This window comes from Cherax quadricarinatus, chromosome 94, assembly GCF_038502225.1.
Source record: "Cherax quadricarinatus isolate ZL_2023a chromosome 94, ASM3850222v1, whole genome shotgun sequence".
Taxonomy (NCBI): domain Eukaryota; kingdom Metazoa; phylum Arthropoda; class Malacostraca; order Decapoda; family Parastacidae; genus Cherax; species Cherax quadricarinatus.
In genome coordinates this window covers 521,189-542,709 of record NC_091385.1, presented here as the reverse complement: position 1 = coordinate 542,709, position 21,521 = coordinate 521,189, and the positions used below count along the sequence as shown (strand labels likewise).

Here is a 21,521-nt window from a genome sequence, read left to right as displayed (position 1 = left end):
CAATGTTGCAGTACAACCTTGAGGCTTGTTACAATGTTGCAGTACAACCTTGACAATGTTGCAGTACAACCTTGAGGCTTGTTACAATGTTGCAGTACAACCTTGAGGCTTGTTACAATGTTGCAGTACAACCTTGAGGCTTGTTACAATGTTGCAGTACAACCTTGAGGCTTGTTACAATGTTGCAGTACAACCTTGAGGCTTGTTACAATGTTGCAGTACAACCTTGAGGCTTGTTACAATGTTGCAGTACAACCTTGAGGCTTGTTACAATGTTGCAGTACAACCTTGAGGCTTGTTACAATGTTGCAGTACAACCTTGAGGCTTGTTACAATGTTGCAGTACAACCTTGAGGCTTGTTACAATGTTGCAGTACAACCTTGAGGCTTGTTACAATGTTGCAGTACAACCTTGAGGCTTGTTACAATGTTGCAGTACAACCTTGAGGCTTGTTACAATGTTGCAGTACAACCTTGAGGCTTGTTACAATGTTGCAGTACAACCTTGAGGCTTGTTACAATGTTGCAGTACAACCTTGAGGCTTGTTACAATGTTGCAGTACAACCTTGAGGCTTGTTACAATGTTGCAGTACAACCTTGAGGCTTGTTACAATGTTGCAGTACAACCTTGAGGCTTGTTACAATGTTGCAGTACAACCTTGAGGCTTGTTACAATGTTGCAGTACAACCTTGAGGCTTGTTACAATGTTGCAGTACAACCTTGAGGCTTGTTACAATGTTGCAGTACAACCTTGAGGCTTGTTACAATGTTGCAGTACAACCTTGAGGCTTGTTACAATGTTGCAGTACAACCTTGAGGCTTGTTACAATGTTGCAGTACAACCTTGAGGCTTGTTACAATGTTGCAGTACAACCTTGAGGCTTGTTACAATGTTGCAGTACAACCTTGAGGCTTGTTACAATGTTGCAGTACAACCTTGAGGCTTGTTACAATGTTGCAGTACAACCTTGAGGCTTGTTACAATGTTGCAGTACAACCTTGAGGCTTGTTACAATGTTGCAGTACAACCTTGAGGCTTGTTACAATGTTGCAGTACAACCTTGAGGCTTGTTACAATGTTGCAGTACAACCTTGAGGCTTGTTACAATGTTGCAGTACAACCTTGAGGCTTGTTACAATGTTGCAGTACAACCTTGAGGCTTGTTACAATGTTGCAGTATAACCTTGAGGCTTGTTACAATGTTGCAGTACAACCTTGAGGCTTGTTACAATGTTGCAGTACAACCTTGAGGCTTGTTACAATGTTGCAGTACAACCTTGAGGCTTGTTACAATGTTGCAGTACAACCTTGAGGCTTGTTACAATGTTGCAGTACAACCTTGAGGCTTGTTACAATGTTGCAGTACAACCTTGAGGCTTGTTACAATGTTGCAGTACAACCTTGAGGCTTGTTACAATGTTGCAGTACAACCTTGAGGCTTGTTACAATGTTGCAGTACAACCTTGAGGCTTGTTACAATGTTGCAGTACAACCTTGAGGCTTGTTACAATGTTGCAGTACAACCTTGAGGCTTGTTACAATGTTGCAGTACAACCTTGAGGCTTGTTACAATGTTGCAGTACAACCTTGAGGCTTGTTACAATGTTGCAGTACAACCTTGAGGCTTGTTACAATGTTGCAGTACAACCTTGAGGCTTGTTACAATGTTGCAGTACAACCTAAGACTTGTGTTACTTATACTTCTGATAAAACACCAAGAATCCTAGTATCGTGTATCTTCATCTTTTTCTTTAACATGTACTGCAATTACATTTTCCCATTTTCTAATTGTTGTGTGTGAGGGAGACGAGAATCTGCCTCATTAACCGTCGTGAAGTTCATGTAATCTAGTTTAAACTTGTATCTGTATAATATCTACCAAAAGTATATTTGTATCTGTATATCTACCAGAAGTATATTATTTAAGTTTCACTTAATAGCGTGTGTATTTGTTACACAGTGGTACCTCAGGCGTCCCACAGCCTCCACAACACCCACACGACTCTTCCCTAAAAAGGTTAAAAATTATTAGCGGCTGGAGAGCGAAGGTTCTGTATACTGGTTACCTACGACCCTCAGGAATGTTGAGCGTAACCTGGCGGTTCATACTGTTCTGCAGTGCTCTCCCATGCTGCACAAACACTCCAAGCAATGAGTCTTGGTGGTTCATTCTGCAGAGCTCTCCCATGCTGCACAAACACTCCAAGCAATGAGTCTTGGTGGTTCATACTGTTCTGCAGTGCTCTCCCATGCTGCACAAACACTCCAAGCAATGAGTCTTGGTGGTTCATACTGTTCTGCAGTGCTCTCCCATGCTGCACAAACACTCCAAGCAATGAGTCTTGGTGGTTTATTCTGCAGTGCTCTCCCATGCTGCACACACACTCCAAGCAATGAGTCTTGGTGGTTCATTCTGCAGTGCTCTCCCATGCTGCACAAACACTCCAAGCAATGAGTCTTGGTGGTTCATTCTGCAGTGCTCTCCCATGCTGCACAAACACTCCAAGCAATGAGTCTTGGTGGTTCATACTGTTCTGCAGTGCTCTCCCATGCTGCACAAACACTCCAAGCAACAAGTCTCTGCTGCCGTTCTTTTCTCTTATTATTAATGAAGTTAATTGGGAAGAACTAAACCCGTAGGGATCATATATCGCCTGGAAAATGAGCGCCAATTAAGTTCAGCCCATAGAAGGGGAAGGACAGGTCCAATTCCATGAATCAAGAGCTTCATCGGCAACAAGGAACATCCTTGGAGGAGTTATTTCCTGGACCCCACCAGTTGCAGTGACATACAGTGTTCTCCCACGCCCACTTGGGAACATCTCAAATTAATATTGCAGTTTTAAAACTGTAGTGTAACTGCGCCTCTGACAAGACAGTGATGGAGTGAATGATGGTGAAAGTTTTTCTTTTTCGGGTCACCCGACCTTGGTGGGAGACGGCCAATGTGTTAATACAGTCGCAGACAGACGATCTTAACAATTGTAGACTGAATTTTCTTGAACTGTAAGAAGGCTTTCGACAGAGTAACACACAAGAGACTAGTTGAAAAGCTAGAGGAGCAGGCAGGAATAGGAGGGAAAGTACTGAAATGGATCAGGGAATACTTGACAGGAAGGAGTTAGTGTAATATGTTAATTATGCACCCCATACCCATCCTGTGGACGGTAGTCAGATTACAGAGGTACATAATGGGTCCAGGGACTGGACTCCAAAGTTTTGATAGATGAACAAGTTACAGAGGTAATGAACTCACAATTACAGGAAGGAGACAAGTGTGTCGGTACGAGACGAGGTGTCAGAGTGGGTTCACGTGTTGAGTGGAGTTCTACAAGGGTCAGTCCTAGGTCCGGTGCTCTTTCCTGTATATGTGAATGACATGACGGAAGGGACAGAGTCAGGTGTCCCAGTGCACAGACATGTGAAAGTAATGAGAATACAAGCGGACGAGCATCAGGTAAGTTTACAAGGGGATTTGGACAGATTGTAAGTCTGGTCCGATAAATGGCTTCTGGAGATTTACCCCCCCCCCTTTCAGCTTTCACAGCGAGTTTCCTTTGTGAGATAACTTTAATTAAGCACAATGAAAATACGTCACTGATTTTTTTAGTTGTCGTGGGTAATTTACATATTACTATGAATGATAATTATAATCACCTAAATTGTGCATACCTGTACCTGTGTAGCCGTACCTAATAACTTATTGCCACTGGGGTCCTAATTTATCCCAATGGAAATAAATTACTTGGAGTTATGTTAGGTAATTTACACTGTGAGATAACCGTACTTACGTGTACCTGAACCTAAATAAACTGGATCAAGAGCTCATCATAAACGTCAATTTTCACTAAGTCAAAACTTAATTACAATATGACAAACATAACCTGAGCAAATATACACATTAATTTACCTTTTAATAGAGCAGCTTGTGATTTCTGAGAGCAAAGTGAGCAGCACCCTTCCCCGGCGATGTATGAGAGAAGACTGACGTCCTGACGTTATTATCAGCCACCACCACCAGTGTCTGGCTGGCTGATGACCCCCCTCAACCCCACCCCTCAACCCCACCCCTCAATCCCTCCCCTCAACCCCACCCCTCAACCCCACCCCTCAATCCCACCCCTCAATCCCTCCCCTCAACCCCACCCCTCAATCCCTCCCCTCAACCCCACCCCCCAACCCCACCCTTCAACCCCACTCCTCAACCCCACCCCTCAACCCCACCCCTCAATCCCTCCCCTCAACCCCACCCCTCAACCCCACCCCTCAATCCCACCCCTCAATCCCTCCCCTCAACCCCACCCCTCAATCCCTCCCCTCAACCCCACCCCCCAACCCCACCCTTCAACCCCACCCCTCAACCCCACCCCTCAACCCCACCCCTCAATCCCTCCCCTCAACCCCACCCCTCAATCCCTCCCCTCAACCCCACCCCTCAATCCCTCCCCTCAACCCCACCCCTCAATCCCTCTCCTCAACCCCACCCCTCAACCCCTTACCTTACCCCTCAACCCCATGCCCTACCCCTCAACCCCCAACCCTACCACTCAACCCCCTACCCTACCACTCAACCCCCTACCCTACCCCTCAACCCCCTACCCTACCTCTCAACCCCCAACCCCACCCCTCAACCCCCAACACTACCCCTCCACCCCCTACCCTACCCCTCCACCCCCTACCCTACCCCTCAACCCCCTACCCTTCTCCACAACCCCCTACCCCACCCCTCAAGCCCTACCTCACCCCTCAACCCTCCTCCACCCCTCAACCCCCTACCCCACCCCTCAACCTCCACTCCCTCCCATCTCTTCAAGCAACAATTCCATTTGGAAACATAAACACATATGCAGTTTAATGTGATCCTTTATTGACAACGTTTCACCCACACAGTGGGCTTTTTCAAGTCACACACAGATCTGTGTGTGACTTGAAAAAACCCACTGTGTGGGCGAAACGTTGTCAATAAAGGTTCACATTAAACTGCATATGTGTTTGTTTCCATTGTGTCGGTATTTTATACCATTTATTTTCAACAATTCCATTTAATATATATTATGACTACACAAACAATGTGAAGTGCGAGTCTTCGCCTTACTTTATTTAAGATCACAAATAACATATGGGACAAAAGTGTTTTTCTGGGTATTTAAGAAGTTAGATAAAAGTTCTAGAACCAGGTGACTTTATGCCCTAATTTGTTAGTGAATGCGCAGCATGTCTGCTCCTACACACTGGTGATGTCACCTGTGCTCCTACACACTGGTGATGTCACCTGTGCTCCTACACACTGGTGATGGTACCTGTGCTCCTACACACTGGTGATGTCACCTGTGCTCCTACACACTGGTGATGGTACCTGTGTTCCTACACACTGGTGATGGTACCTGTGTTCCTACACACTGGTGATGGTACCTGTGTTCTTGCACACTGGTGATGGTACCTGTGTTCTTACACACTGGTGATGGTACCTGTGTTCTTACACACTGGTGATGTCACCTGTGTTCTTACACACTGGTGATGTCACCTGTGTTCTTACACACTGGTGATGTCACCTGTGTTCTTACACACTGGTGATGGTACCTGTGTTCTTACACACTGGTGATGGTACCTGTGTTCTTACACACTGGTGATGGTACCTGTGTTCTTACACACTGGTGATGGTACCTGTGTTCTTACACACTGGTGATGGTACCTGTGTTCTTACACACTGGTGATGGTACCTGTGTTCTTGCACACTGGTGATGGTACATGTGTTCTTACACACTGGTGATGTCACCTGTGTTCTTACACACTGGTGATGTCACCTGTGTTCTTACACACTGGTGATGTCTCCTGTGTTCTTACACACTGGTGATGTCACCTGTGCTCCTACACACTGGTGATGTCACCTGTGCTCCTACACACTGGTGATGTCACCTGTGCTCCTACACACTGGTGATGGTACCTGTGTTCCTACACACTGGTGATGTCACCTGTGTTCCTACACACTGGTGATGGTACCTGTGTTCCTACACACTGGTGATGGTACCTGTGTTCCTACACACTGGTGATGTCACATGTGTTCCTACACACGGGTGATGGTACCTGTGTTCCTACACACTGGTGATGGTACCTGTGTTCCTACACACTGGTGATGTCACCTGTGTTCCTACACACTGGTGATGTCACCTGTGTTCCTACACACTGGTGATGTTACCTGTGTTCCTACACACTGGTGATGGTACCTGTGTTCCTACACATTGGTGATGGTACCTGTGTTCCTACACACTGGTAATGGTACCTGTGTTCCTACACACTGGTGATGGTACCTGTGTCCCTACACATTGGTGATGTCGCCTGTGTTCCTACACACTGGTGATGTTACCTGTGTTCCTACACACTGGTGATGGTACCTGTGTTCCTACACACTGGTGATGTTGCCTGTGTTCCTACACACTGGTGATGGTACCTGTGTTCCTACACACTGGTGATGTCACCTGTGCTCCTACACACTGGTGATGTCACCTGTGCTCCTACACACTGGTGATGTTACCTGTGTTCCTACACACTGGTGATGGTACCTGTGTTCCTACACATTGGTGATGGTACCTGTGTTCCTACACACTGGTAATGGTACCTGTGTTCCTACACACTGGTGATGGTACCTGTGTTCCTACACACTGGTGATGGTACCTGTGTCCCTACACATTGGTGATGTCACCTGTGTTTCTACACACTGGTGATGTCACCTGTGTTCCTACACACTGGTGATGGTACCTGTGTTCCTACACACTGGTGATGTCACCTGTGTTCCTACACACTGGTGATGGTACCTGTGCTCCTACACACTGGTGATGGTACCTGTGTTCCTACACACTGGTGATGTCACATGTGTTCCTACACACTGGTGATGGTACCTGTGTTCCTACACTCTGGTGATGGTACCTGTGTTCCTACACACTGGTGATGTCACCTGTGCTCCTACACACTGGTGATGTCACCTGTGCTCCTACACACTGGTGATGTTACCTGTGTTCCTACACACTGGTGATGGTACCTGTGTTCCTACACATTGGTGATGGTACCTGTGTTCCTACACACTGGTAATGGTACCTGTGTTCCTACACACTGGTGATGGTACCTGTGTTCCTACACACTGGTGATGGTACCTGTGTCCCTACACATTGGTGATGTCACCTGTGTTTCTACACACTGGTGATGTTACCTGTGTTCCTACACACTGGTGATGGTACCTGTGTTCCTACACACTGGTGATGTTGCCTGTGTTCCTACACACTGGTGATGGTACCTGTGTTCCTACACACTGGTGATGTCACCTGTGCTCCTACACACTGGTGATGTCACATGTGCTCCTACACACTGGTGATGTTACCTGTGTTCCTACACACTGGTGATGGTACCTGTGTTCCTACACATTGGTGATGGTACCTGTGTTCCTACACACTGGTAATGGTACCTGTGTTCCTACACACTGGCGATGGTACCTGTGTTCCTACACACTGGTGATGGTACCTGTGTCCCTACACATTGGTGATGTCACCTGTGTTCCTACACACTGGTGATGTTACCTGTGTTCCTACACACTTGTGATGGTACCTGTGTCCCTACACATTGGTGATGTCGCCTGTGTTCCTACACACTGGTGATGTTACCTGTGTTCCTACACACTGGTGATGGTACCTGTGTTCCTACACACTGGTGATGTTGCCTGTGTTCCTACACACTGGTGATGGTACCTGTGTTCCTACACACTGGTGATGTCACCTGTGCTCCTACACACTGGTGATGTCACCTGTGCTCCTACACACTGGTGATGTTACCTGTGTTCCTACACACTGGTGATGGTACCTGTGTTCCTACACATTGGTGATGGTACCTGTGTTCCTACACACTGGTAATGGTACCTGTGTTCCTACACACTGGTGATGGTACCTGTGTTCCTACACACTGGTGATGGTACCTGTGTCCCTACACATTGGTGATGTCACCTGTGTTTCTACACACTGGTGATGTCACCTGTGTTCCTACACACTGGTGATGGTACCTGTGTTCCTACACACTGGTGATGTCACCTGTGTTCCTACACACTGGTGATGGTACCTGTGCTCCTACACACACTGGTGATGGTACCTGTGTTCCTACACACTGGTGATGTCACATGTGTTCCTACACACTGGTGATGGTACCTGTGTTCCTACACTCTGGTGATGGTACCTGTGTTCCTACACACTGGTGATGTCACCTGTGCTCCTACACACTGGTGATGTCACCTGTGCTCCTACACACTGGTGATGTTACCTGTGTTCCTACACACTGGTGATGGTACCTGTGTTCCTACACATTGGTGATGGTACCTGTGTTCCTACACACTGGTAATGGTACCTGTGTTCCTACACACTGGTGATGGTACCTGTGTTCCTACACACTGGTGATGGTACCTGTGTCCCTACACATTGGTGATGTCACCTGTGTTTCTACACACTGGTGATGTTACCTGTGTTCCTACACACTGGTGATGGTACCTGTGTTCCTACACACTGGTGATGTTGCCTGTGTTCCTACACACTGGTGATGGTACCTGTGTTCCTACACACTGGTGATGTCACCTGTGCTCCTACACACTGGTGATGTCACATGTGCTCCTACACACTGGTGATGTTACCTGTGTTCCTACACACTGGTGATGGTACCTGTGTTCCTACACATTGGTGATGGTACCTGTGTTCCTACACACTGGTAATGGTACCTGTGTTCCTACACACTGGCGATGGTACCTGTGTTCCTACACACTGGTGATGGTACCTGTGTCCCTACACATTGGTGATGTCACCTGTGTTCCTACACACTGGTGATGTTACCTGTGTTCCTACACACTTGTGATGGTACCTGTGTTCCTACACACTGGTGATGTTGCCTGTGTTCCTACACACTGGTGATGGTACCTGTGTTCCTACACACTGGTGATGTCACCTGTGCTCCTACACACTGGTGATGATACCTGTGTTCCTACACACTGGTGATGTCACCTATGTCCCTACACACTGGTGATGGTACCTGTGTTCCTACACACTGGTGATGTCACCTGTGCTCCTACACACTGGTGATGGTACCTGTGTTCCTACACACTGGTGATGTCACCTGTGTTCCTACATACTGGAGATGTCACCTGTGTCCCTACACACTGGTGATGGTACCTGTGTTCCTACACACTGGTGATGTTACCTGTGTTCCTATACACTGGTGATGTCACTTTTGTTCCTACACACTGGTGATGGTACCTGTGTTCCTACACACTGGTGATGGTACCTGTGTTCTTACACACTGGTGATGTCACCTGTGTTCCTACACACTGGTGATGGTACCTGTGTTCCTACACACTGGTGATGGTACCTGTGTTCCTACACACTGGTGGTGGTACCTGTGTTCCTACACACTGGTGATGTTACCTGTGTTCCTACACACTGGTGATGTCACCTGTGTTCCTACACACTGGTGATGTCACCTGTGCTCATACACACTGGTGATGTCATCTGTGCTCATACACACTGATGTCACCTGTGCTCCTACACACTGGTGATGTCACCTGTGCTCATACACACTGGTGATGTAACCTGTGCTCATACACACTGGTGATGTCACCTGTGCTCATACACACTGGTGATGTCACCTGTGCTCATACACACTGGTGATGTCACCTGTGCTCCTACACACTGGTGATCTCACCTGTACTCACCTCGCCTAGTTGAAGTTGCAGGAGTCGAGTCCAAGCTCCTGGCCCCACCTCTTCACTGGTCGCTACTAGGTCACTCTCCCTGAACCTTGAGCTTTATCATACCTCTGCTTAAAGCTATGTATGGATCCTGCCTCCACTACATCGCTTCCCAAACTATTCCACTTCCTGACTACTCTGTGGCTGAAGAAATACTTCCTAACATCCCTGTGATTCATCTGTGTCTTCAGCTTCCAACTGTGTCCCCTTGTTACTGTGTCCCATCTCTGGAACATCCTGTCTTTGTCCACCTTGTCAATTCCTCTCAGTATTTTGTATGTCGTTATCATGTCCCCGTGTTCCTACACTGATGTCACCTGTGCTCCTACACACTGATGTCACCTGTGCTCCTACACTGATGTCACCTGTGCTCCTACACACTGGTGATATCACCTGTGCCCCTACACTGGTGATGTCACCTGTGCTACACACTGGTGATGTCACCTGTGCTCCTACACTGTTGAAGTCACCTGAGAAATCAAGAATTTCTGGCCACATGTTGGGTTGCAAGATTAGAGAAACACTTGAAAGTGAGCTCTGGTGGCTCTGGTGGTTAACGCTCTCGCTTCACACGGCGAGGGTCTGGGCTCGATTCCCAGCCAGAGTAGAAACATTGGGTGTGTTTCTTTCCACCTGTTGTCTATATTCCCCATCAGTAAAATGGGTACCTGGGTGTTAGTCAACTGGCGTGGGTTGCATCCTGGGACACTGACCTAATGTGCCCAAAATGGTCAGCATAACAAGGGGCTTCCTATGTAGTAGTATGTCATTGATGTCAGCTAGGACTGTATACCATGTACATGTACTTGTAGTAAATAAAGATATTATTATTATTATTATTATTATTATTATTATTATTATTATTATTATTATCTAATACAGTACTCTATACAGCATAAATGTATAATATACAGTGATAAGAACATAAGAACATAAGAAAGGAGGAACACTGCAGGAGGCCTGCTGGCCCATACTAGGCAGGTCCTTTACAATTCATCCCACTAACAAAACATTTACCCAACCCAATTTTCAATGCTACCCAAGAAATAAGCTCTGATGTGAAAGTCCCACTCAAATCCAACCCTTCCCACTCATGTACTTATCCAACCTAGATTTGAAACAACCCAAAGTCCTAGCCTCAATAACCCAACTAGGTAGACTGTTCCACTCATCAACTACCCTATTTCCAAACCAATACTTTCCTATGTCCTTTCTAAATCTAAACTTATCTAATTTAAATCCATTACTGCGGGTTCTCTCTTGGAGAGACATCCTCAAGACCTTATTAATATCCCCTTTATTAATACCTATCTTCCACTTATACACTTCGATCAGGTCTCCCCTCATTCTTCGTCTAACAAGTGAATGTAACTTAAGAGTCTTCAATCTTTCTTCATAAGGAAGATTTCTGATGCTATGTATTAATTTAGTCATCCTACGCTGAATGTTTTCTAACGAATTTATGTCCATTTTGTAATACGGAGACCAGAACTGAGCTGCATAATCAAGGTGAGGCCTTACTAATGATGTATAAAGCTGCAGTATGACCTCTGGACTTCTGTTGCTTACACTTCTTGATATAAATCCCAGTAATCTATTTGCCTTATTACGTACGCTTAGGCATTGCTGTCTTGGTTTAAGGTTGCTGCTCACCATAACCCCCAAGTCCTTTTCGCAATCTGTATGGCTAAGTTCTACATCATTTAATTTATAAGTACTAGGGTTATGGGCACTCCCAAGCTTCAGAACCTTGCACTTATCTACATTGAACTGCATCTGCCACTTTTCTGACCAAGAATAGAGTTTGTTTAAATCCTCCTGAAGTTCCCTAACATCTACGTTTGAATCAATTATCCTACCTATCTTTGTGTCATCGGCGAATTTGCTCATATCACTAGTAATTCCCTCATCAAGATCATTGATATATATTATAAACAACAACGGGCCCAAGACTGATCCCTGTGGAACGCCACTTGTTACAGATCCCCACTCGGATTTAACCCCATTTATGGACACTCTCTGCTTCCTGTCAGTGAGCCATGACTCGATCCACGAGAGCACTTTTCCCCCAATGCCATGGGCTGCCACTTTCTTTAACAGTCTATGGTGCGGAACTCTATCAAAAGCCTTACTAAAATCTAAGTAAATAATATCAAATTCTTTATTGTGGTCAACAGCCTCAAAAGCTTTACTGAAGAAAGTTAATAAATTAGTTAGATGGAGTGAATGATGGTGAAAGTTTTTCTTTTTCGGGCCACCCTGCCTTGGTGGGAATCGGCCAGTGTGATAATAATAAAAAAAAAAAATTACTGATTTTATTAGGAAGAAAAAAATTAATTTAATTAATCTATTTATGTATTTAGGTTTACAGTATAATAGAGTATTGATAAATATACATCCTCATGTTAATAAAAGTCAAGAACTGTCCCACAAATTTATTCACACTAAAAAAACAGGGAACAGGTGAGGTTAGAACCTATGGCAAGTGAGGCATACAACTCCTGAGCAGTGTGTAAGCCATGGGTTCAAACCTCATCTGTTCCGTGGTTTGTTTGCAATTGTGTTATTACTCACATTTTCCTCCGTGAACACATGTGTAGTAACAAATAATCTTCACTTGGAGAGAAAACTTCAGACAGCATTTCAGTCCAATGTGGATCATTACCAGGTCTTAAGTTTCTTCAGCGATGTTTTGGTCCAGACTGGACCAAAACATCGCTGAAAGTTATCTGTCCAAAGTGTGAGTATTGTGGTGACATTCTTCTAATATAATGTTTGTGTAATTTCTCCTTAGTTTTTTATAGTGTAGTATTGGAATAAAAATCATTTGTACCACAGTATTACAGATTTTGGTAATGTACAATACATTCAAATTATGTCATATTTTCTTTGTACTATACTACTAAAATATTTAGTGAAGAACGATGGCATTATATACACAAATGTTTATATACTGCAGACTGATAAATTAATTCTGTATATCAGTAATGTAAGTTAGTAATACATATTAACTTGGTCATTCAGAAAATACATTACAAAAAGTTTCGATACTTTTTTTCTAACCTTGTGAAAATTCACAAACTAAGCTCCGTGGCACCAGGTAGTCAAGGAATCCCTCCTGAAATATTAATATCATTTTAAACATTACACGTATTACATAAATCTCACAATCTCTTTTGTATCCTGTCTCCTACTCTTCCTGGAATGACCCCTAACCCTCCTTCCTTCCACCCCAGATTTGATAAATTAGACACATGTGCAACTCTTGGGTATCTTTATTGAGGAAACGTTTCGCCACTGTGTGGCGAAACATTTCCTCAATAAAGATTTATACACCATCTTATCCCTCTTCATCCTCTTTATATACCCTAAACACCCTTCTCAGCCCTCTGATGACCCTACAGTGCCTCTTAATTTCTTTGCTCCAAGTTGACACCACACACACTCTGCTCTTCCACTTGACATCTCCACTGCCTCTAACTTGCTTGCTGCTAAGAAAATAACTATATTATCACTATCAATAATGCATCTCATTTCCCAATATTATTAGTTTCTGACTTCCTCAAAAAGTTGTATATAGTATAATGAGTTTTACAATAAGTTCTTAATAAACCTATGCTGAAAAGTACATCACCTATATACCTAGACTGTTTTAAATAAAGAAAGAAATGAATACAGTGGACCCCCGCATAACGATCACCTCCGAATGCGACCAATTATGTAAGTGTATTTATGTAAGTGCATTTGTACGTGTATGTTTGGGGGTCTGAAATGGACTAATCTACTTTACAATATTCCTTATGGGAACAAATTCGGTCAGTACTGGCACCTGAACATACTTCTGGAGTGAAAAAATATCGTTAACCGGGGGTCCACTGTATACGGTAAAAAATAAACAAACCTTAAATAATAAAGCAAAGCATTCACTTACATAAAGAGGCGGGCAGTTGATGCGAGCATACCACTCCATGCTGTATAAACACATTAAAATGCCTGTACCAAGTATTAGGGTAACCCAGAGGAAGATGTTGAACTGACGAGCATTACTGTTTACAAACATAAAGGCAACTGCAAAAAAAAAAAAAGGGTAATAATCAGTTTAATAGAATCTTATGACAATATATATTTGCATTAGAGATATATAAATAAACAGTATTTAGATAAAGGTAGGGATGTTTTCATTGCATTTATGGATTTAGAAAAGGCATATGATAGAGTGGATAGGGGAGCAATGTGGCAGATGTTGCAAGTATATGGAATAGGTGGTAAGTTACTAAATGCTGTAAAGAGCTTTTATGAGGATAGTGAGGCTCAGGTTAGGATGTGTAGGAGAGAGGGAGACTACTTCTCGGTAAAAGTAGGTCTTAGACATGGATGTGTAATGTCACCATGGTTAACATATTTACAGATGAAGTTGTAAAAGAAACAAATGCTAGGGTACTCGGGAGAAGGGTGGGATTAAATTATGGGGAATCAATACAAAATGGGAGTTGTTACAGTTACATTTTGCTGATGATACTGTGCTTTTGGGAAATTCTAAAAAGAAGCTGCAAAGGTTAGTGGACAGGTTTGGAAAGGTGTGTAAGGAAAGAAAGGTGAAAGTGAACATAGAAGAGAGTAAGGTGATGAGGGTATTCACTATGGCAGCAGACTGCCATAGTGAATATTACCAATAGAGCCAAAACAAATTAATGGGTACTGTATACTATACTGTACACAGTATACAGAATACTAAAGTATGAAAACTAAATACATTCACTAACACATTTCATATATTATGTACATAAGTATATAGTACAGTGGTTTTAATTGGTGCTGTAGATGTAAATGAATAATAAACTCTTCTAGTTTAGTACAGGTAACTTCCAACCTACAAACATGTTCAGTTCCCAATGTTTCAAGTCAAACAAGTTGTTTGTAAACAAACCATACCACGGGCGGGATTTGAACCCGCGGGTTCAAATCCCGCCCGTGGTATGGTTTGTTTGCAATCGTGTCATTACGATTTCGTGAGTCAAGTTGTTTGTATAAAACAGTGTATTAGAAAAAAATCTGTTTGTACAGAAGACTGCAATACTAAAGATAGTTAGGTTTTCCACATATTTATACTTAGGCTGGTGTAAAAATATAATTGGTTCATAACTGTCCTATTCGTAGGTATGGATGTGTGTCTTAACTCACAAAATTGTATCAACACAATTGCAAACAAACCACAGAACAGGTGGGGTTTGAACCTATGGCAAGTGAGTTCTAAAGCTCCATTTGTAAGCTAGAAGCATGAATTAGAAATTTACCACATCACCTGCGAACTACGAATACAGTACGTGTTATTATTTTTTCGTGGGAAACAACCACTACACCTGTAAGTATCGTAAACCACCTGGGAAATACGAGATAATGAGGTTTGATTTGGGGAGAGAAACATTAGCTCCAGTTCCTTTAATCAAAAACCCTTCACTGGCATCAAGGCATCCCCCTTAAAGGGTGGGAGCTTAGGAAATACCAGGATAAACATACATGTACAGTGGACCCCCGGTCAACGATATTTTTTCATTCCAGAAGTATGTTCAGGTGCCAGTACTGACCGAATTTGTTCCCATAAGGAATATTGTGAAGTAGATTAGTCCATTTCAGACCCCCAAACACACACGTACAAACGTACTTACATAAATACACTTACATAATTGGTCGCATTGGGAGGTGATCATTAAGCGGGGGTCCACTGTATATCTAATTCTTTTCTGAGGCTGATTATAGCTATATTTCTCAGTTCTGTCTTAATATTGGTTTATATTACTGATCAGTACTATTTCCCTGAATTTTTAAAATGCTCATATATTTTACTGATGTCTTCCACCATGATTATAAAATAGTGCATATAAAAAATGAGGTTATACTCTAACATTATAGTGTTACCTCCAAAGCCTCCAAACATGATGAGAAGGACCGGATAAAAGAACTTAAATGCAAAGGCTAAGATGTATTCATGCACCACCGAAGATATAAAAAACACCACCAGCATTGGGAAGCATCGAAGCCGTGCGCAGCCTTCGCCCTGTTTTCTCTGAAGGACATGTAGCAAAAAATGAAGAATAAGTCACAATACTGGATCTGAAACAATTTACAACTAACCAACAATTCAGAGATGAAAATACACGTACAGTGGTACCTCGGGATACGAACTTAATTCGTTCCAGAAGGCTGTTTGAGTGCCGAAACCGAACAAATTTGTTCCCTTAAAGGACACAAGTGCAACTAATGTGACATTTATTGTGGCAACGTTTCGCTCTCCAGGAGCTTGACAAAGCTCCTGGAAGGGCTCTGGTGGCCTGGTGGTTAACGCTCTCGCTTCACACGGTGAGGGCCTGGGTTCGATTCCCAGCCAGAGTAGAAACATTGGACGTGTTTCTTTCCACCTGTTGTCTATGTTCCCCATCAGTAAAATGGGTACCTGGGTGTTAGTCGACTGGTGTGGGTCGCATCCTGGGACACTGACCTAAGGAGGCCTGGTCACAGACCGGGCCGCGGGGGCGTTGACCCCCGGAACTAACTCCAGATAAACTCCAGATAAGAGCAAAACGTTGCCACAATAAAATGTCACATTAGTTGCACTTGTGTCCTTTTACTTTACATATTGTCGGTAATTCTACCAACTTTATTACAAATTTGTTCCCATAAGGAATAATATAAATTAGATTAATCCGTTTCAGACCCCCAAAAATACACTTACAAAAGCACTTACATAAATACACTTACATAACTGTTAGAGTTTTAAGCTGTTCGTATCCACAGGTGCCACTGTATATGAAATTTCAATTTCCTGAACAACAACAATAATAATAATAATTTACATACGATACAGTTTTCACAAAATTAGGTGACATTTAATAATATATATGGAAAGCATCTGGTTATACAGAGCATGACTTAGCAATGGTCCAAGATGGACCACTGCTAAGTCATCTGTAGACTGTGAACTAGTTGTGACAAGTCGCATTGCATAAACAACATTAAATGTACAGAGCCTAAGATTAACCTGTAAACGGTCCAAACGTATATATACGTTTTTACCGCTAGTGCCCCAAACGTATATATACGTTTTTACCGCTAGTGCCCCAAACGTATATATACGTTTTTACCGCTAGTGCCCCAAACGTATATATACGTTTTATGTGTCCTACATTTAACATTGCCACAATAAGCCTGAGTCGCCTAGACATGTGGGAATAGATGTGAGAATGGGTGTGAGCACTCACTGTGCACCATATTAAAATAATTGGGGATGCCTGGGTACCATATGCTCTTTTTTCCTATTAAAAAACAATGTTTTTTTTTCTCAAAGAAGTTGGGGCAGTACGGTAGTGAACGTATATATACATTTAGACCGTTTACGGGTTAATATGAAGATGTTGCAGTTGCATTAAGAGTCAAAAATATTCACACTTTGAAATCCAGAAAGTTATTTAAAATTCATGCTTAACATCTATAAACACTAGTTTGGTAATGTTATTTGAATTACATGGGGTTAAAAAGTGGAAATATTGTACACTGCTAAAGAATTAGTAATTTTTATGTACATATATGTACATGTATTACATTTAATTTTTTTACACTACCAAAAATTATTAAATACTAAACAGTTTATACAGTCACTTTGAAGTTTGAGTGTTTAACCCGTAAACGGTCCAAACGTATATATACGTTTTTTCAATATTTGAAAGCATGTAAAAAAAGCGGATCTTCTTTTTGTTTTTTTACATTTGAAAATGTGTAAAAAAACTTTGATCTACTTTTTTTTTTGGTTATATTTGAAAATATGTAAAAAAAACGTAGATCTACTTTTGTAGCGCTACACATGTGAACGTAGATCTGCTTGGACCGTTTACGGGTTAAGTGAGGAATTGGAGCTACCGTCCCATTCTGTGAATCAAGACTTCCTTTCCAATACCACAGACATTACATGACCCTTGATGCATAACATCAGTTAGGGAGTTGATCTCGGCTGGAAAAATACTGAACAACCCATACGGATTTAGTACTGTACATCACACAAATTCATATATGTAAATACAGTGGACCCTCGACCAACGATGGCATCGTCTAACGTTAAATCCGACTGATAATACATGTTAACACTAACATTTTGCCTCGGCTAATGCTAAAAAAAACTCGACTAACAATATTCGTTCTCGGGTACCAATTAATATCGTTAGTCGAGGGTCCACTAATAATCCTCATGGAATTAACACTTCTCCATAAATATATATGTACTGTATATATTAATCTAACACCTTTGAAGAGTACAATGTTTAATTTATTCAATAACTGCAAACATTCTGTATTCACTAAGACAAAGTAAATATTCATCATACAGTACGTACATACAATACAAGAGACATGCCTCTGAGGGTGGGACGGTAAGGAAGAGGGAGGGAGAACAATTGGAGATCCAAGCTTCTCAGTGTGGGAAGGTAAGAAAGGGAGCACACTGGGAGATATAAGCTTCTCAGTGTGGGAAGGTAAGAAAGGGAAGGGAGAACACTGGGAGATATAAGCTTCTCAGTGTGGGAAGGTAAGAAACTGAAGGGAGAACACTGGGAGATATAAGCTTCTCAGTGTGGGAAGGTAAGAAAGGGAAGGGAGAACACTGGGAGATATAAGCTTCTCAGTGTGGGAAGGTAAGAAAGGGAAGGGAGAACACTAGGAGATATAAGCTTCTCAGTGTGGGAAGGTAAGAAAGGGAAGGGAGAACACTGGGAGATATAAGCTTCTCAATGTGGAAAGGTAAGAAAGGGAAGGGAGAACACTGGGAGATATAAGCTTCTCAGTGTGGGAAGGGAAGGGAGAACACTGGGAGATATAAGCTTCTCAGTGTGGGAAGGTAAGAAAGGGAAGGGAGAACACTGGGAGATATAAGCTTCTCAGTGTGGGAAGGTAAGAAAGGGAAGGGAGAACACTGGGAGATATAAGCTTCTCAGTGTGGGAAGGTAAGAAAGGGAAGGGAGAACACTGGGAGATATAAGCTTCTCAGTGTGGGAAGGTAAGAAAGGGAAGGGAGAACACTGGGAGATATAAGCTTCTCAGTGTGGGAAGGTAAGAAAGGGAAGGGAGAACACTGGGAGATATAAGCTTCTCAGTGTGGGAAGGTAAGAAAGGGAAGGGAGAACACTGGGAGATATAAGCTTCTCAGTGTGGGAAGGGAAGGGAGAACACTGGGAGATATAAGCTTCTCAGTGTGGGAAGGTAAGAAAGGGAAGGGAGAACACTGGGAGATATAAGCTTCTCAGTGTGGGAAGGGAAGGGAGAACACTGGGAGATATAAGCTTCTCAGTGTGGGAAGGTAAGAAAGGGAAGGGAGAACACTGGGAGATATAAGCTTCTCAGTGTGGGAAGGGAAGGGAGAACACTGGGAGATATAAGCTTCTCAGTGTGGGAAGGTAAGAAAGGGAAGGGAGAACACTGGGAGATATAAGCTTCTCAGTGTGGGAAGGTAAGAAAGGGAAGGGAGAACACTGGGAGATATAAGCTTCTCAGTGTGGGAAGGTAAGAAAGGGAAGGGAGAACACTGGGAGATATAAGCTTCTCAGTGTGGGAAGGGAAGGGAGAACACTGGGAGATATAAGCTTCTCAGTGTGGGAAGGTAAGAAAGGGAAGGGAGAACACTGGGAGATATAAGCTTCTTAGTGTGGGAAGGTAAGAAAGGGAAGGGAGAACACTGGGAGATATAAGCTTCTCAGTGTGGGAAGGGAAGGGAGAACACTGGGAGATATAAGCTTCTCAGTGTGGGAAGGTAAGAAAGGGAAGGGAGAACACTGGGAGATATAAGCTTCTCAGTGTGGGAAGGTAAGAAAGGGAAGGGAGAACACTGGGAGATATAAGCTTCTCAGTGTGGGAAGGTAAGAAAGGGAAGGGAGAACACTGGGAGATATAAGCTTCTCAGTGTGGGAAGGTAAGAAAGGGAAGGGAGAACACTGGGAGATATAAGCTTCTCAGTGTGGGATAATAAGAAGGGAAAGCATTACAACTTGTATGTTCTGAAGATTAACTTAACCTAAAGAAGTTAATACCTACTAAACTATGTCATGCACTAAAATTACCATTCCAAGAAACAATGCATCATTGTTTCTCGGAATTTACCTGGAGCGAGTTTCGGGTGTCAACGCCCCCATGGCCTGGTCTGTGACCAGGCCTCATGGTGGAACAGGGCCTGATCAACCAGGCTGTTACTGCTGGCAGCACGCAATCAAACGTATGAGCCACAGCTCGGCTGGTAGTCATACGTATATCCTACACTAAACTGCTCTAAGTTACTAAAACTGACCTGCCAGTAAACAATGTCCCTGTACACATATTCGTACAGCCAATCATGTACTACGCAGTTCCAAGTTCGGTAGAAGCGAGCATAGGATGTCGAGTTCCACCAATCCTGAAATAAAGTCATAAATATATAACATACAGGAGAGCCCCGCTTTACAGCACATCACTCTATGACATTTCATTAATACGGCGATTTTCAGTTTTACCCAATCTTCGTTTATTCAGACTTCCTACAATAAATATATTCACCACTCACTATAAGCTAAAGACAAAAATATTTGAAGGTAAGTAATGTGCATACTGCATATGCATTTTTCAGACCTAGCTCTATTGCTCACTCACAGTAAATGACCATATGACCTGTCTTTGTAATACTCATTTGTACTAAATTGTTATCTGTTTTACAATAATTTTTGTACCACTGAATATATCATTGCTTAGTTAATCTTAAGTTAATTTTAAGCCTGACCATAATGCTCTGCATACAAGTGGCTTTGGCATGTTACACTTTAAATATTGTATTCCTTGTACTTCTCTGTATCATGTTCAAATTAATAAATAAATAAATAAATAAATAAATAAATATGATGGCGTAAAAATGTTATCAGGCTTTTATATGCATTTGAGAGCAAAAAAAGATTGTGATTCACTTTACAGCAGTAGCCCGGATCCTAACTTGCCGTATAAGCAGGTAAGTTTATTCAGATACAGGCACACATTAATACAGTTACATAAATTATCATACATAGCAGATTATCTAGGATAACACAAAAAAGTAAGACAAAATGACTTACTTCCATTGGGGTCCTCCTGTATAGTGTTTACTCTTGTATTAATAGAGAAACAGGTTTAATATAACACTGCCAAGATACTGCCTATACAAAGTTATAACTGAACTACCCATTCATAAATATTTCAACAAACAACTTTTTTTTTTTTAACAAGTTGGCCGTCTCCCACTGAGGCAGGGTGACTCAAAAAGAAAGAAAATCCCCAAAAAAGAAAATACTTTCATCATCATTCAACACTTTCACCTCACTCACACATAATCACTGTTTTTGCAAAGGTGCTCAGAATACAACAGTTTAGAAGCATATACATATAAAGATACACAGCATATCCCATCAAACTGCCAATATCCCAAACCCCTCCTTTAAAGTGCAGGCATTGTACTTCCCATTTCCAGAACTCAAGTCCGACTATATAAAAATAACCGGTTTCCCTGAATCCCTTCACTAAATATTACCCTGCTCACACTCCAACAGATCGTCAGGTCCCAAAAACGATTCGTCTACATTCACTCCTATCTAACACGCTCACGCACGCTTGCTGGAAGTTCAAGCCCCTCACCCACAAAACCTCCTTTACCTCCTCTCTCCAACCCTTTCGAGGACGACCCCTACCTACCTTCCTTCCCCTATAGATTTATGCG

The 21,521-nt window shown here is 42.7% G+C and overlaps 2 protein-coding genes across 5 annotated transcripts in view; both read right to left on the bottom strand.

The window, feature by feature from the left end:
* LOC128700862 (protein lethal(2)essential for life) overlaps nucleotides 1–4,040 on the bottom strand; it is a 47,780-nt gene extending 43,740 nt beyond the window's left edge. The window contains exon 1 of one of the 2 annotated variants that reach the window (XM_070104717.1): nucleotides 3,914–4,040. The gene's annotated coding sequence lies outside the window, so the exon portion shown is untranslated. The remainder of the gene's footprint in view (nucleotides 1–3,913) is intronic. The other variant, XM_070104718.1, reaches the window with a different exon arrangement.
* An 8,153-nt stretch (nucleotides 4,041–12,193) lies between these two features.
* Nucleotides 12,194–21,521, bottom strand: part of LOC128700861 (sterol O-acyltransferase 1) — a 48,596-nt gene continuing 39,268 nt past the window's right edge. For 2 of the 3 annotated variants that reach the window (XM_070104714.1, XM_070104716.1), the window contains 4 exons: nucleotides 20,094–20,198; nucleotides 15,689–15,836; nucleotides 13,704–13,840; nucleotides 12,697–12,890 (listed from right to left, as the gene is read on the bottom strand). In XM_070104714.1, the coding sequence (XP_069960815.1) occupies nucleotides 12,831–12,890; nucleotides 13,704–13,840; nucleotides 15,689–15,836; nucleotides 20,094–20,198 (450 nt within the window). In that variant the 3' untranslated portion in view covers nucleotides 12,697–12,830. Of the gene's footprint in view, nucleotides 12,891–13,703; nucleotides 13,841–15,688; nucleotides 15,837–20,093; nucleotides 20,199–21,521 lie in introns of all 3 variants that reach the window. The other variant, XM_070104715.1, reaches the window with a different exon arrangement.